Genomic DNA, 16349 nt, shown 5'->3' with positions numbered 1-16349 from the left:
AAAGAAGAAATCAAGGACCCTCTGCTCCATATAAGATGAAGTGGTGTTATGACAGAGTGGGTTGGCTCAGCTTCTTCTACAGATAAGCTAACATTAAAGCCCAAAATAGGCAAGGAGATGACAAGTGGATTTAGATCTCAGGGAGGAAATAAAGGAAGCTTCTTTTCAGGCAGATCCCTTCAGTTTCTTCTTAGAAGAAGAAGAAGAAGAGTTTGGATTTGATATCCCGCCTTTCACTCCCTTTAAGGAGTCTCAAAGCGGCTAACAATCTCCTTTCCCTTCCTCCCCCACAACAAACACTCTGTGAGGTGAGTGGGGCTGAGAGACTTCAGAGAAGTGTGACTGGCCCAAGGTCACCCAGCAGATGCATGTGGAGGAGCGGAGACGTGAACCCAGTTCCCCAGATTACGAGACTACCGCTCTTAACCACTACACCACACTGGCTCTAGAGACCTAGTGGAACCAAAAGATGAGGTTTGCCATTGGAGGAGAAATGGACCCCTCTCTGAAGATCCTGTTTCCTCTGTTTAGTATGGTCTTCACCTTATTCAGCACAGCAAGAGCAAAAAGTAAGTACACCCCAACACAATTTCTCTACTGTTCAATATTCATAGTTAAAGCAAGGCATATACAATGTGCAATTGTTTCAGGGAAATTTCTCTGTCTCTGATCTTTCCAAATGATTGTGCTACTGAAGAAAAACCATGCTGAAGCAGCAAGAGTAAAGGAGGAGGGAGAATATCCTTGTACTAGGAAAAAATGTACTTCTCAGTGGTAATATTCAGTTTATCAGTCACTTGCACATGAAAAAAATCTCTAAGTGACTGCAACATTTTAAGAGCATAAGGCATAACACGAGATCGGAAGAACAATGAATAAAGCATTTTGTGGGTTTTTTTGCTCTAAAATTCCTACCCTAAAGAATTAAGGGTGTCTCTCCTTGCACAATCTGCTTCTAATATTTCAGCAAGGAGGTGATGTACTTCACAGAAAATCAAGGCTTTCTTTACTGCATAAGACCTTTTACTTCGCTAAATATAAACCTGTCTCTGTTAGACTGGGCAAAAAAAGCTGGCCATAGTTCTCCCCTCACAGAGATAGAGATCCAAGCCCCCTTAACATACTACAGTTCCTAGGATTCTTTGATGAAAGCTTTTGCTTTAAATGTATGGTGTGTACACAGGCAATGTCAGAATATGACTATGTATACATTAGCAGCATGAAACACAGTGACTTGTCCCTGTCTCCCTTAGTTTCAAGTCACATTCTTACAGGGCTGTACACACCAGCGAAGGGGCAGGGATGTCTTCACCTGGTGTCTATTACCAGATTTGTTTCAATGCACTGAGCTCCAGTTCACTGAAGCTGTCGGCTGCATGTGTGCTGTCATCTGTACATGCACAGTGGCTGTCACCCCAACTTAACATTTGTTTCCATTTTCAAGCTGATGGAAGCTGGCTTGAGGGAAAGCACATCAAACAGGAATACTTCTTGAGAAGCTGCAAGATGCAGATGGATTGTGGCTAATGTCATGTGTATTTGGTTTCAAATACCAGCAAGTATTGCTGGTAGACCCCATGGTCTAAAGGTTACTTTGCACATTTTCAGGATCGGCGGAATAGCTGAAGTTTCTGACTAGCAATAGGAAATATGTAAATTTCGTCTACACCAATAATTTTTAAAGCACCAATTGTGTAATTCAATAATTTAATCTGAATTCATATTCACATGAGTAAACTAGTGTGGTTGCATTGATGTTTGTAACATTAGCTATATATGTATTCATAGATTTGATTTACATATTGCTTCATCTTTCAGATTCATCCTTGGACATCCAGGATCTTTCTTTTGCTAGTTTCCCTGATATGAAAATAAATGCTAATGATAAAGAAATAATTACTATTGATACATTGAACAACTACAATCAATCCAGAAATCAAGTGGCTACCACAAAACAAGCTGAAAAATACTTGTCTGGTCCATGGCTAACTCGCTTTGTTCCTTCAGTCCACACTGCTGTGGTTATTTTGAGCCTTCCTTTAAACATTACGGCAATCCTTATGTTTGTGGTCAAAATAGGGTTTAAGAAGCCAGCTGTGGTGTACATGCTCAACTTGGCTTCTGCCGATGTTCTCTTCGTGAGTGTGCTTCCTTTTAAAATCGCCTACAACTTTTCTGGAAACAACTGGATCTTTGGGTCTGTGATGTGTCATTTTGTCACTGCCGCCTTCTACTGCAACATGTACTGCTCCATCCTGCTGATGATGGTGATAAGCGTGGACCGTTTCCTGGCTGTGGTGTACCCAATGCAGTCCCTATCCTGGCGCACAGCAAGAAGGGCCTCGCTGGTCTGCTTTCTCATCTGGCTTCTGGCTATAGCTGGGGTGATACCTCTGATTGTCAATGAGCAAACACAGAGATTATCCCGGTTAAATATTACGACCTGTCACGATACATTAGATATCTCTGTTATTATGGATATATTTCGGTATAACTTTTCTGTATTATCCATTTTGTTCTTTTTTATACCGTTATTAATCTCTGTCACCTGTTATGTGTGTATTATAAGGAAACTTTCTTCATCCAGTGTTGCTACAAAGACTGCTAAAAAGAGACGTGCCATTCTCCTGTCTGTAGCAGTCTTGTCTTCTTTTATTATTTGTTTTGGCCCTACAAATGTCCTATTATTAGTGCACAACTTGCGCATCTCACCTGATCAACCCCTTGAAATTCTGTATTTTGCCTATAGCTTAGTGGTCTGCATTGGTACCATAAACTGCTGCATTGATCCCTTAATTTATTATTATGCCTCTTCAAAGTGTCAAAAGCAGGTGTGGGATCTCCTATGCTATAAAAAGCAGTCTGATCTTGAACAAAGCAGTCAGACAACAAGCTGTAATGCCACCAATCTTTTTAGTGGCCTGAAAAATTTGTCTCAAGCATAGAATTTTACAGTGTGTGGTACAGTATTCGTAAATATAGGTGTTGCATGACAAAGATGTGAATATTTGTTTACAGTTCACGTCTTTAATGTCCATGCCATTCTTTCTCTAAAATATTTATGCTGTTTCTTATATTAAAGGCTATATAAAATCAAAGAATCAGAGAATTTTAGAGTGCCCTTGATCAGGACACTATACTTCTGTTGATGCAGCCTAGAATAGCACTTTGCTGCTGCATCATGCAAAATATTTCAAACTGGATTTTTTTATTATTATTATTTTGGCCGCTGTTAACATTAAAACTAATGTTTTTCCAGAGATCTGGTTTGTTCCAGTGAGGATGTGTGTGTGTGTGTGTGTGTGTGTGTGTGTGTGTATATATATATATATATATATATATATATATATATATATATATATATAGTTATTACATATTATTGTCCCAATTATTTTATTAGTATATAATAATGTTAATAATATTTCTTGAGGCAGATATTAGCTTATTTGTTGTCATTAATTTGGGGTTTTTTTCTGACAAGAGCCTTCTGAAACAGGAATGTGATTTAACCCTTTTCGAAAAGAACACATTGGTACATTCACTCAAACCAAATGAGATTGTAGCTTTTCCAATAGAGAAGACACAGGAGGCAAAGCTTAGGTGTACTTTATAAGCGGTCAGACTCCATGATTCAGTGTAACCAAACAAATTAGAAGTGATAAACATTCAGAGTTGCCTAATGTAAACAGACTATTGAGTCCAATGGGTTTTTTTGTGGGGGTGGGGGAGTTGGCTCAGACTTTTAATTACGCTTGGCTGCAGATTGTGTATGTGTGTGCATGCAGACTATGGGTTACAGCCTTTGCTTTTTTCTGGGAGGACGCAGGGGTATGCATACCCCCTAAACATTTTGTGAATCTAAGTTTGGCCTCATTGAAGGGCAGCATTTCAATATGAGTAGGAAAATGAGACTTTTTTTTTAAAGCATTGGTTACAGCCAACCAAATTCTACTCAGAGTAGACCCACTGAAATTAACGAAGCTAAGGTAAACATGTACTTTAACAACACTGTGTCTACTCTGAGTAGGACTAACACTGGATGCAGCCTTAGACATGCGAACATCATACTAGACAAGGGAGTCGGGCAGACTGTGTCAGGGCTGGGCCTGTGCTAAGTACAAAGTGCAGTATTGGAGGTTTGATGAAAACAACAAGAGGTGGCAAGTGTTATGTACTGAAGTTCTCACCCTGGGCCAGCAGGGAGATACTGTAGATAGTTATGCAAATAAGGGATCGAAAGTGACGTTCAGTGATTGGATAGTTACCCAGAAAATGGTTACTGCGTTCTAGTGGAGCTCTATATAAGCAGGCTGGCTGAACCCTTCAGTTCGGTTCTGTTCTGGCCTATGAATAAACAAGAGCTGTTTGAAGAATCACTGTGTCGTCTGTGTCGTCTTAACAGCAAGGGTGCTCATCCTGATGCACACGCAGACCTCTTCCTGCTGCCCTCTCTCCAAAAAAACCTTTCTGATAGCTCCGTGCGGCTGGGCTTCTTCCAACTGCAGGAACCTCCTGGAGTAGTTTGAAAAAACAGTAGGAAAAGGCTGAGGGACTGACTTGTTCCTCCTCTCCCCTTTCAGCAACATGGTCAGATCTCCAGGTGCTTTATGTGGAAGCTGAATGTCAGTGGGAGAAGGCTGGGAGTGGGGGAAACCATGTATGCCATCACCTTGAGCAACTTGGAAGAAAGGGGGGAACAGAAATAAAATAATAAACAATAATGGATAGACAAAGTTCCTGTTCATTCATTTGTGGATGATGTCATTCCTACGGATCTGAAGAACACATTATTACCATCATGATGGGGTGCAGTTCCGTGGCAGAGTACATGTGTTTTGTTGCAGGAGTCCCTGGGTTCAGTTTCCAGCATCTCCAGGTTTTGTTGGGAAAGGCTGTGTCCTGAAACCTGGACAGCCACTGCTAGTCAACGTACACATCACTAATCTAGATGGATCACTGGTCTGATCCATCAGAGTTTTCCTTATGCTTTTGTTTTCATGAGCCTGCTACTTGCCTAAGCTCCTTTTCCACCCCACTAATCTATTATGATAGGGTAATAGAGTCATTGCTGCTGGTCACTGCAGTCTTATCAGGATTTTCAATTTCTCTAAAACTGGAATTACAGCCACAAGCCCAAAAGGAAGGTGTATAGGTCTGAAGTTCTCAGACTGAGGCCAAACAAACTTCCCTAAAGAAGATCAGCTGGCAGCAATCATTCATCACTGGAAGGACATAAGAAGCTGCCTTATACCAAGTCAGGCTAGTTCACCACAACGGCTAGCAAGATACCTCCAGGAAACCCAGGAAATTGGCATCAAGACCTTTTCCTGTTGCTGGTCCTCACCAATTGGTATTCAGCTGCATATCTTCTTTGAACATGAATGGTCCGGAAAGCCATTATGGCTAGTAGCCATTGGCAGAGGTCATAGAATCATAGAATCATAGAATCATAGAGTTGGAAGAGACCACAAGGGCCATCGAGTCCAACCCCCTGCCAAGCAGGAAACACCATCAGAGGTCCCATGTGGGGTTTAGGCAGATGAATGGGGATGAGACAGAATCTGTGTTTCTTGGGGATTTTTGATCCAGTGCTCCTATGTGATATGCTGCAGCTCTTTTTCATGGGAAAATACTTATTATATATTATTTCTTTCTTACATTTTTATACTGCCCTTCATCCAAAGATCACAGGGCAGTTTACAACATAAAAGCATGAAATACATAATAGCAAAATAATAAATAAATACACACCTCTAACACATTTAAAAGTCCAAAATTGTTTAATCAACTAAAAATCTGGCTGAAGAACATTTTTACCTGATGCCTGAAGTCCCTGGCAAAAACATTCCACAAATGGGGAGCCACCACAGAAAAGGCTCGTTCTCATGTTGCCCACCCTGCTTGCAAATTTAGAATTCAGCTTGTTTCACTCAGCTGTAGAAGCATTTCACATACAACTCTTAAATATGAGCTAATTTCTCTTATCCTTCATTTAATGTGAGAACTTTTGTCTTCCGGACAAAGCATGAAAAGAACTTCCCCCCCTAAAAACAAGTTTGAGAGATGCAAAGAAGGTGGCGATCACAGAAAGAATTATTCACTCTGAATGGGGTTGCAAAGTAAGAGTGGCTATTATAGGAGTACAGATTATAAATCATGAATTAGGATATGGATGCAATACTGTCTGACTAAGCTGAATTAATTTATACCTGTCAAAAGACCAAAAGGTGTGTTTCCCATTCTCAGGAAAATGAATGGTGCGGTCTGTGGCCAAGCCTCGTGCCCAAAGCACATGAACCAAATAAATGGTCTTCCATATGCAGTTAAGTCTGGAGTTCATTCATTGCACTACCAATTCAAGTTTAAAGTGCAGCCAAGGAGTGAAAATGTTTTGTGTATAATAAGGATGCTTTAAAAATCAAACAGAATACGAAGTGTAAAAGAAGCACTACTTTTAAATACCCAGGTGTTGTCTCCAAAATAATTAATTTGGAACACAAAATTGCTGGTGTGATTCACCTGAAGGGACAATTTATTTCTGGGTGTATTTCAGCTCCTAGATCCATAAAGGTTCTACTTGATTTAATTGCTAAACTGCTGACATACCATGGGTGTTAACTCCTGCAAACATTCTTTATATGACTACTAAACATCAGAACAATTATTTGTAGAAGTAATAAAAGTGTTGATATATTCAAGATTGTTTTTCGTGGCTAAAGTTTATTTTGTTACATTTATATCTTGCCCTTCCTCCAGGTTCGTTAAAATCAGCAACAACCCTATGAGGTAGCTCCTCCAGATGACCTGCTTATTGAGCATACATCCTGGTTTTCTTGCACAAAGCTTATACTGTAGTCAGATTATATCCAGTTTCATTCTGATATGTTTGCAGAGTAGTTCTATGACAACAAGCATTTTCCATGCATTCATTCTGATTTGCTTGTGGGGTATTTGCCAACCTTCCACCTTTAATGCACTCCGCCATCACTTTCCAAACTGCGAAATGTCTTTTTAAAAAATTTGTTTTGTTGTGCTAAAGTGACAGAGCACTTTAATCCACGTTAGCTGTGAAAGCCTGAAGTTCCAGTTTGTGCTTGAAATCACATAGCTCTGGGTGATTTGTAGTAAATCAGCAATATTTTTTTTTACTTTCAAATGTTTTAACAAAAGTAGCAACAAAACTAATTTCAGCCCCCTCTGAGCCCTAATTTATACTGCTAATATGAAGAAAGATTGAGGTAATCAGGAATGGATTGTTTCATGAAAGGCCTATGAGCTCCATTCAGTTCTGACATGCACAACAAATTCCTAGGCTCTGAATTCTTCAATTCTATACATATGCCTTTTGCACCAACCTCCAGTTTGTAGGTCTCAGGGTTGTAGTTAAAAAGCAACAACTGCATCATGCAAATCTGTCCACCTCTGAAATAAGCTCTACAATATTTTTATGCTTTTACATCATTCTCCCAAATTCCATGTGATGCCAGGAAATTGCTGACTAATACATCCGTATCTGGAGAGGGAATTTTTGCAGGAGAAATCACTCCAAGCTGATATCACTCCTTAGATCTGGTTCTTGTTGACAGCCATTGTATGTTCTCTTTGCATCCATCAAGGCCACCATCCTAGAAATAAACAAAGAATTCTGGGAAAAGTTTCCTTCTGGCAATATTTTCTCTTACTCAGTGCTTGGACACATACCAGATTTACGAGACAGAACATTCTTTCACATCTTTAAGATAATATGACATTTGCTGAGTTTAAAAGAATGCTCTTGGTGGGTGGATTCCAGATAGACTGGTTAGTTTAGCTGAGACAAAATGGGGAAAGTGTGGTCTTTAAATATCCATGTAGCCATTTGCAAAATATACACTGCAGTTGCGTCTGGAGGCTTTTTTCCCTTATCATACAACAGCCATTATCATTATTTCTTGTGGGGAAGGGGTTAATAAGCATACAAATCTGATTTTAACACCAAGGAAGTAGCGTGGGGCTTCAAAGAATTAGCTGTAAATTCATAACTGTTCCTCTCCACAGCCATATTTAGTAAAAGGCGAAAGATTTATACAATCTGAAGAGAAACCAGACTGTAGCCATTATCATTAGTTCAGTTTTGTCTGAAGTTATTCCATACTTTCCCATGGGTCCTTCAGCCTTGTTACTATCTAGTTTTCGTTGGCAGTCTCCTACCATTTCACCCTAGTTACCAGCTAACTGGAACTGTTGTTGTTAAGTTATGGGTGAACATATCAGACAACACAGCGATTCTTCAAATAGCTCTTGTTTATTCTCAGGTCAGGACAGAACTGAACTGAAGGGTTCAGTCAGCCTGCTTATATAGAGCTCCAGTACAATGTAACTGTAACAATTTTCTAAAACTATCCAATCACTGAACGTCACTTTTGATCCCTTATTTGCATAACTATCTACAGTATCCCCCTGCTGGCCCAGGGTGAGAACTTCAGTACATAACAGTTGTCTTTTCATCTCATATGTCTGGTTCATAGTTTGTGATAAACTCTTAACCATTTAGGCCCAGTTCACATGTAATGCTAGGCCAAACCATGGCTTAGCGTGAACTAGCAAATGTGTGGGTTCGCAGACTGAGGTTCACAGCCACAGAGTTGCTCCTGGGGTCCTGCTGCAGCCGTGATCTTCAGTCTGCGAACCCACTCATTCATGCTAAACCAGTAAGCTTCAGACTTGTCAGAGGCTCCACCTTGAGCCAGCACATTTTTATCATATATTTGTAGAGCTGTTGTGCTGCTCTGGTGTCCCACTTTAAGTCAAGCCCAGCAGCCGGTCCGTACTCAGCAGCTGAAGACCAATGCACTAAACCAGTGGGTTTTAAAAAATAAATAAATCAGTATACCACTGTGGAGGATGTACCATCTAGGCCTGATGGAATGTTTTTATATATGCTGGAAGCTGCTCAGAGTGGCTGGGGCAACCCAGTCAGATGGGTGGAGTACAAATAATAAAAGTACAGTGGTACCTCGGTTACATATGCTTCAGGTTACATACGCTTCAGGTTACAGACTCCACTAACCCAGAAATAGTGCTTCAGGTTAAGAACTTTGCTTCAGGATGAGAACAGAAATTGTGCTCCGGCGGCACGGCAGCAGCAGGAGGCCCCATTAGCTAAAGTGGTGCTTCAGGTTAAGAACAGTTTCAGGTTAAGTACGGACCTCCGGAACGAATTAAGTACTTAATCTGAGGTACCACTGTAGCAGCAGTAGTAGTAGAAACATTTTCGGCAAGTGTTTAAAAGTCAGTGCAGAAGGCACCTGCTGAATCTCTATTGGCAAGGTATTCCGCAGGACTGGGCCAATGACACTAAAGACTCCATTTCATGTTGTTGTCAAACAAGCCTGACTAATGGATAAAATGTAACCCAGCCAGCTTCAAATCCTTCTTCAGAATGAGGCCTTCTCCTTGGCCTGTGGCAAATTGCAGTCCTCTCACCCCTCTACCTGCTGTATTCAGTTCCTTCCACAGATATGCTGCCCACTGGGCTGAGCAAGCCGCCATCTCTCAGCCTAACCTACCTCGCTGAATTGCTGTGAGGAAAATGAGAGAAAATAATATACTGTAAATGCCCACTGAGAGTCCTTTCCCTGCTTTTACATGCAATTCTAACTACCAACTGTTATTGCTGAGGATAAGGGAAAGGAAGTAGCACTCTCTCTGTTTTAACTGTTTTTAAATATTTCGGTTATTATGCTTTTAAATTTCTTGTTTTATTGTGTATTTTTATTAAGGATGTGTTAATGCCCCAGTGGATTTGTTGTGCATAATAACTGCTTATTTATTTTATGGCTGTAAACTGCTTAGAAGCCGTTTTGACAAACAACCAGCATACAAATTAATAAACAACAGCAATGTATGATCTATTTGAGATTTCTGCACTGCAAGGGGCTGGACTAGACGACCCTCAGAGCCCCTTCCAACTCTACAATTCTGTGATCCTAACAATAATATGAAGTTGAATTATGCTGCTATATATGAGAAGCTAAATATCTTCTGTAAGCCACCTCTGGAGGACTTTAGCACTGAAAGGTGGTGTAGAAATAGTTCAAACAAACAATAAACCTGCTACAGACCTTCTGCAGGAATGAGGGGAAGAAAAAAAAATCTATTTAAATAGATTATATTGCATAGGTTCTAGAGCTACTATATTCTGTTCCTCACCTGTCCTTCATTTCAGGGAAGAATGCAGGCCCTAATGAATGTTTTGCCTTGTAAAGTCTCCCCAGGAGGGTGAAGTTTGGTAGGAGGCAAGTGGGAAGAAGGGGAACCCTTCTCCTGCCATTTGTTTACCCCCTGGATCATCACACCTATGTGTTCCTTTTATCCCCTGTGGCACTACTCCACCTTGGTGAGTAAGCATGGAGTATTGCCAGAGACAAAACCCAGTTGGGGTATGGCAGGAAGTTTCAGGGGAGGTACTGAGTTCTCCTTTCCCTCCCATCCTTCTTAATGTTTCCTGAGGGCACTTTGCAATTGAAAAGGAGCCTGAAGTATAAAGGAGTCTGAAGTACAAAGTACAGCTTGCTCCTAGGAAAGCCCATCTAAGTGAATATACTTAGATAAGTTAATAAGCCAGGAATGCAGTTTTATTGCCAAGGGTAATCATTTACCCTTTAGTGTAAACAACAGGCTTTAATTGTGCAAAAAAGAAAAAAAGAAAGGATCAGGTGGGAAAGTAGTCAAACCTGAGAAGTTTAAGAAAGCTGTTTTATGTTTTCAGCACAATAAAGTAGCTTAAGGAATAAAATATAGAAAATGGGAAAGTATATTATTGTGTAACTTTTAGATTATGACCATTCAAGCAAAGCAAGGAATGTTGTGTTAATTCATTGTAAACAGACAAGATGAATCATCCAGACAGTTTTTGCCTATTAAGGATTTGAATAGATAGGATGTTGATATTAGTCATTCTGAACCTTGATTAAGGAGATAAGTTGTAATTAAATACAGATGTGAACTTCAGAGGAAATTATGTCCCTGAATTTATAGCCTGTCTTTTCTGCTAAGTATCTAAACAGCAGTTAAAAAGTCAGATCTTGTATCTGTGTTTGGTTATTTGAGTTAGCAGAAGGTCACCAGCTTCAGACTGCCTAAATTAGAAATGATATATGTTAATTCCATGATGAGAGACTCCCATGTAGTTGAGCAATCCTAAGAAGGGGAAGAGTGATTGAAGTGGGGACAATCTGCTACTTCCAAAGTCAGGGGAGATAACAGTTTCCCCTTCTTTTCCCCAGCATTTGTTGCAAAAAAGTATTGTCGTATGACATGCTCCTGTTCAAGTTTCCCACAATGCCCTTATTCCAGGATATTCCATTCCCCCAGTTTCTTATTCCATTCAAGAGTCAGTATTCTATGCCCACAGAACATGCTCAGAATACATATACAGCAGACATTTAAAGCACTTTCCGCTTCAAGAACCCTGGAAAATGTAGTTTACTACTTACAGAACTACAATTTGCAGTGCCCTTAACAAGCTACAGTTCCCAGCAGTAGAGAGGCTGTGCTTTAATGTAAGGTGTGTTTGCAACCTCAGTCTTTATTGATTTTAGGAACAGACCCTGAACAAGACATTTTCCTCTGAAGAGTTATGTGTGCATGCCTCCACAATCCTTGCTGTTTCCTCAAGCCTGCTGATAAATCCGTTTCATGCATACATTGTGCCATTTTGACCACATGAGGATCCACACCTGAAGAATGAGTTCTGGACAGTAATGTCTTCTTTCAGCATACTGCAATCCATTCCCCACCAATCCTGGTGGTTGTTTTCCATTTCCCACCTTTTGACCAGTCAGTCAGCATTCAATGACCACTGAGCATCCTCAGTAATCAATGAATTGCAAGGGCTCTTCTTCATGTAAGGGTTGGGATTTCTTTGGTACTTCTGCAAACTTTGGAGTCACTCTGAGCTGCCTGGTAGTTCTCTCTTGCAGATGGATTGTGTTATTTTGATTACATAAGTCTCCAGTCAGAGAATGAGGTCAGTATTTACATAGGGGGAATTATACATTAGAGTTCTGCTCCATAAAACAAAGAAGAAAAGCAAACATGGGTGTGGTTGTGATGAATGCAGGCTTGCTGTCTAGCTGAATTAGATCTATTGGATCTTCGGAGCTCCTTAACTCCACATTTTTCATGGCATATCTATGATACCACTGATTCCCTTTGGGGATCAGTTAACTCTGGGTCAGAATCGTTTTATGTGCCAACACCCAAAACATGCAATAAGAGTACCTGGTTTGTTGTTTCGTTTCTCTCTTTTGGAATCAGCTTCTTTCTGAATGCCTGTGTTTTCCTTCGGGCTAAATTAATCATCACATTGCTAGTGTGAGTCTACTCTTTTGAAGTGTTAATTTGGGCCAGTGTTGAAATGTTACAAAACTTCCACTCTTATAAAACACTGGTAACATTTGACAACACTTGCACTGAGTCTAGGATAAGATCCTGAAATGGGTGGCTCTCAAGATGCAGCTGGCAGAGAGGTAGCTATGGGGGGACTAGCTGTGTTTTTTGCCCTGGATGAAGCCTCCAGAGGGGTGCTGTTGAAACTGCCAGCCTGTGTGTGTGTGTGTGTGTGTGTGTGTGTGTGTGTGTGTGTGTATGCAAAAGAGTGGGGGAGTGTATGCCAAACTGGGTCTTTGACCCAGGTGAAATAAAACCTAGTTTCGCCCCACAAGTTCCCTTCCTTTCTTCAACCATTACTAGGACATTTTAAGTATCTGGGGGGGAGAAAGGTGGGTGGATGAATGAGCAGGACATGCAGCACACAAAGCTTTGGTGATGATGAAGAGGGGCTTTCCTAGCTTGAAAGTGTATAGGGGAGTTGAGTGTGCAGCTTCCTGTTCTCACCTCCAGCAAATCTAGCTACTGGCCAAGAGAAGAAAAGGCTCAAGGGAAAGGATGATTCAGTTACTATGAGACAGCACCAGATTCCGCCCCCATTCCGTCCTGGAAATAGAGCTGAGGATTTCTGGGATTGTTCTTTTTCCCATCTCTCGAAAAAGGAAGGCCTCTTTGCATAATAGTCTCCAAACATTCTCCACCATTAGGTCAGGGCATTGTGGAGGGTGTAAAATGGTGGCCAGTCTGACAATACAATTGCTGCTGCTAACACTTATAGTGTTATAGACAAAGGTCCGTATAGTTAAAGCTATGGTTTTCCCAGTAGTGATGTATGGAAGTGAGAGCTGGACCATAAAGAAGGCTGATCGCCGAAGAATGGATGCTTTTGAATTATGGTGCTGGAGGGGAGACTCTTGAGAGTCCCATGGACTGCAAGAAGATCAAACCTATCCATTCTTAAGGAAATCAGTTCTGAGTGCTCACTGGAAGGACAGATCCTGAAGCTGAGGCTCCAATACTTTGGCCACCTCATGAGAAGAGAAGACTCCCTGGAAAAGACCCTGATGTTGGGAAAGATGGAGGGCACAAGGAGAAGGGGACAACAGAGGACGAGATGGTTGGACAGTGTTCTCGAAGCTACCAGCATGAGTTTGACCAAACTGCGGGAGGCAGTGGAAGACAGGAGTGTCTGGCGTGCTCTGGTCCATGGGGTCACGAAGAGTCTGACACGACTAAACGACTAAACAACAACAACACTTATAGTGATGGCAACAACAAAACCTCAGGGGAAAACATAAAAATAAATGTGCTAATGGTGAGCCCTACCCCCCCAAGAAACTGCTGGAGGATTTCTCCTCTGCACTGAGAAGTTTGGTGACATTTTTCTGCTTACAAGAAAATTACCTGAAATACTTAGAAAAAGAAATACAAGCCAGGCAGCAGCAGATGTAACCGTTATTGCTTTTAGCAGTTCACCTGAAGCCCAGGCAGCTGCTGCTGCTTCCTTTCTGTCCTTGATTATTTGCAGTCTTGAGGTGAAGGGAGCCTATGCTACCCAAGAGCTATGCCATATGCTGGAAGTGAGTAGAAGTAATCCCAATTTTGTTGCAGTGTGTTATTATATTTATTATTATGCATTACATTATTATGCTTAGAGCACCTTGGGGGTCCTTATGGATTGAAAGGAAGGTTAGAAATTGCATGCAATAATGTGAACACCAGTTTAATGCACAGTGTTGACACTAGCAGTCATATGGCATAAAGGGAATGAGTCTCTACTCAGATAAAGGAACAGCTAACGCTCCATCAATACTGAGAATTGTAGTTAAAACTTCCAGGATTTAAAATGCCAAGCAGCATTTGAGTAGGTGAGAGTTATTTTACACACCATACATTTAAAGCACGTCCCTTCCCCTCCCTGGAATTGTAGTTAATTTTGTATTTTGATTTATTTTAATCCACATTGGGGGGGATCTTTACCCCACCCTAAAAAAGTGTGTTTGAAATCCATTAAAAGAAATCATAATAATAGTAAATAGCACCAGGGGCAGACTTTGATAATATGGCATCCTGAGGACAAATTTTTATGCTCCCCGCCCCCAGCTTTGTGTAGGTACCCACATAAATATAGGTATTATTATTATTATTATTATTATTATTATTATTATTATTATTTATTTGCCCCCTGGGCTCAGCACTCTGTGGGGGGGACACCACCCATACCGCCCTAAATCTCATGCTAATAGCACAGTGGTTCTGTTTTAGGAAGACCCTCTGACTGAGACCAGATAAAGATTTCCACATCCTGTCTAGTTAAGATGTTTGTTTGTTTGTTTGTTTGTTTGTTTGTGTTTGTTTCAAAGCAATTGTGCCTAATGATTTACTTATTCAATGGCAAAGGTGATGCATTTATAATTGTTCCACTAACCTGTGAATGCTCTAAACCGGTTCTACAAATTCTTTAATAGTTCAGTGGCAACATGCTTGAACCACATCAGTCAGTGACATGCAGTTAATCAGGAGCACTTAGTACAGACTAGTAGCTATATAAGACAGCTTGCCATATTTAAAAACAGGGATGGGAAACCTAGTCTTGCAGATGTTGGATGGGTGGAGGTTTTGAAAAGGAAGGCCAGAGCTGTACCATTGAAATCATGATCTCCCAAGACGGCTCTTGGGTTCACTAACTGGTTAAGGATGCAATCCTAACCCCATTTACCTGGGAGTATGCCCCCCTAACCTCAGTGGGACTTCCTTCTGAGTCAGGGGTGCCAACTTCAATAAAACAAAGGAGGCAGGTAAGCCCTCGCATAATGGATCACAAAACATGGTGAATGCACACCATTTGAATGGCATTGGCAAGGCCCATCAACTTTGGGGAACCAGAAGGGACCTCAGCCCCTAGGAGTTGGCTTCCATGTGTAGACATGGATTGTGATGGACTAGTTTACTGAATCCATTACTTTTACTGAAGTATCCTTTACTGAATTCCTTAGGACTTGCTGGCAGCTAAGTAGGATTAGAAGCGTAGCCTTAGGCTGCCTACATTTAAATCCCATTAACGAACACCCCAAGCATCCTGGGAACTGTAGTTTGTTAAGGGTGCTGGGCCTTGTCCGGGTGAGGGTAAACTACAATTCCCAGGATTCCTGCGGGGGCGGGGGCGTGCTTTAAATGTGTGTCGTGTAAAGCTTTTTGGCACCTGCGATTCCTGGGAACAGGGCCAGATTTAGATTTGATGAGGCCTTAAGCTACAAGGTAATGGGGCCCTTTATATGTCCAGCTGTCCTTTGTCAACAACAAATTGTCACTATTTTTTGTGTTGAATATATGGTAATTTGAGGGATGCAGGTGGCGCTTTGGTCTAAACCATAGAGCCTAGGGCTTGCCGATCTGAAGATCGGTGGTTGGAATCCCCGCGACGGGGTGAGCTCCCGTTGCTCAGTCCCTGCTCCTGCCAACCTAGCAGTTCGAAAGCACGTCAAAGTGCAAGTAGATAAATAGGTACCGCTCCGGCGGGAAGGTAAATGGCGTTTCCGTGTGCTGCTCTGGTTCTCCAGAAGCGGCTTAGTCATGCTGGCCACATGGCCTGGAAGCTGTACGCCGGCTCCCTCGGCCAATAAAGCAAGATGAGCGCCGCAACCCCAGAGTCGGTCACGACTAGACCTTACGGTCAGGGGTACCTTTACCTTTATATGGTAATTTATGGACCTAACAGGTATCTAAAGCCATATTCACATAACAAAATATGTATTTTATCAAAGTAATTGTTGAACTGAAATACAATTAAGAAGTATGTTAATAGTGAAATACAATTAAGAAGTATATCAATAGTGTTTTTTATCTTATATTTTGGAAATGTACATCCAGTGGTTTTTTTCCCTTTAAATTTTTTGGGGGGCCCCTAAGCTACAGCTTCTTTAGCTTATACGTAAATCCGGCACTACCTGGGAACGTGTCTGGCTCTGCTGTTCGGC

General features: G+C 41.2%; 1 protein-coding gene and 1 non-coding gene across 2 annotated transcripts; one reads left to right on the top strand and one right to left on the bottom strand.

Annotated features, from left to right (window-relative positions):
- The first annotated feature begins 452 nt into the window (after window positions 1-452).
- LOC128423281 (proteinase-activated receptor 1-like) lies at window positions 453-3076 on the top strand. The gene is made up of 2 exons (XM_053408262.1): window positions 453-569; window positions 1819-3076. Exons 1-2 carry the CDS (start codon window positions 470-472, stop codon window positions 2943-2945), a joined length of 1227 nt encoding a protein of 408 aa, XP_053264237.1. The 5' UTR covers window positions 453-469; the 3' UTR covers window positions 2946-3076.
- A 4894-nt stretch (window positions 3077-7970) lies between these two features.
- Window positions 7971-8091, bottom strand: LOC128423793 (U5 spliceosomal RNA). Its single transcript, XR_008332857.1, has one exon. It is a non-coding gene; the product is annotated as a U5 spliceosomal RNA (small nuclear RNA).
- Between the last annotated feature and the right edge of the window lie 8258 nt (window positions 8092-16349).

The sequence above is a fragment of the Podarcis raffonei genome, chromosome 11 (assembly GCF_027172205.1).
Source record: "Podarcis raffonei isolate rPodRaf1 chromosome 11, rPodRaf1.pri, whole genome shotgun sequence".
Classification (NCBI taxonomy): domain Eukaryota; kingdom Metazoa; phylum Chordata; class Lepidosauria; order Squamata; family Lacertidae; genus Podarcis; species Podarcis raffonei.
Note: the sequence above shows the minus strand (reverse complement) of the source record. Positions and strands in the feature narration are given on the sequence as shown.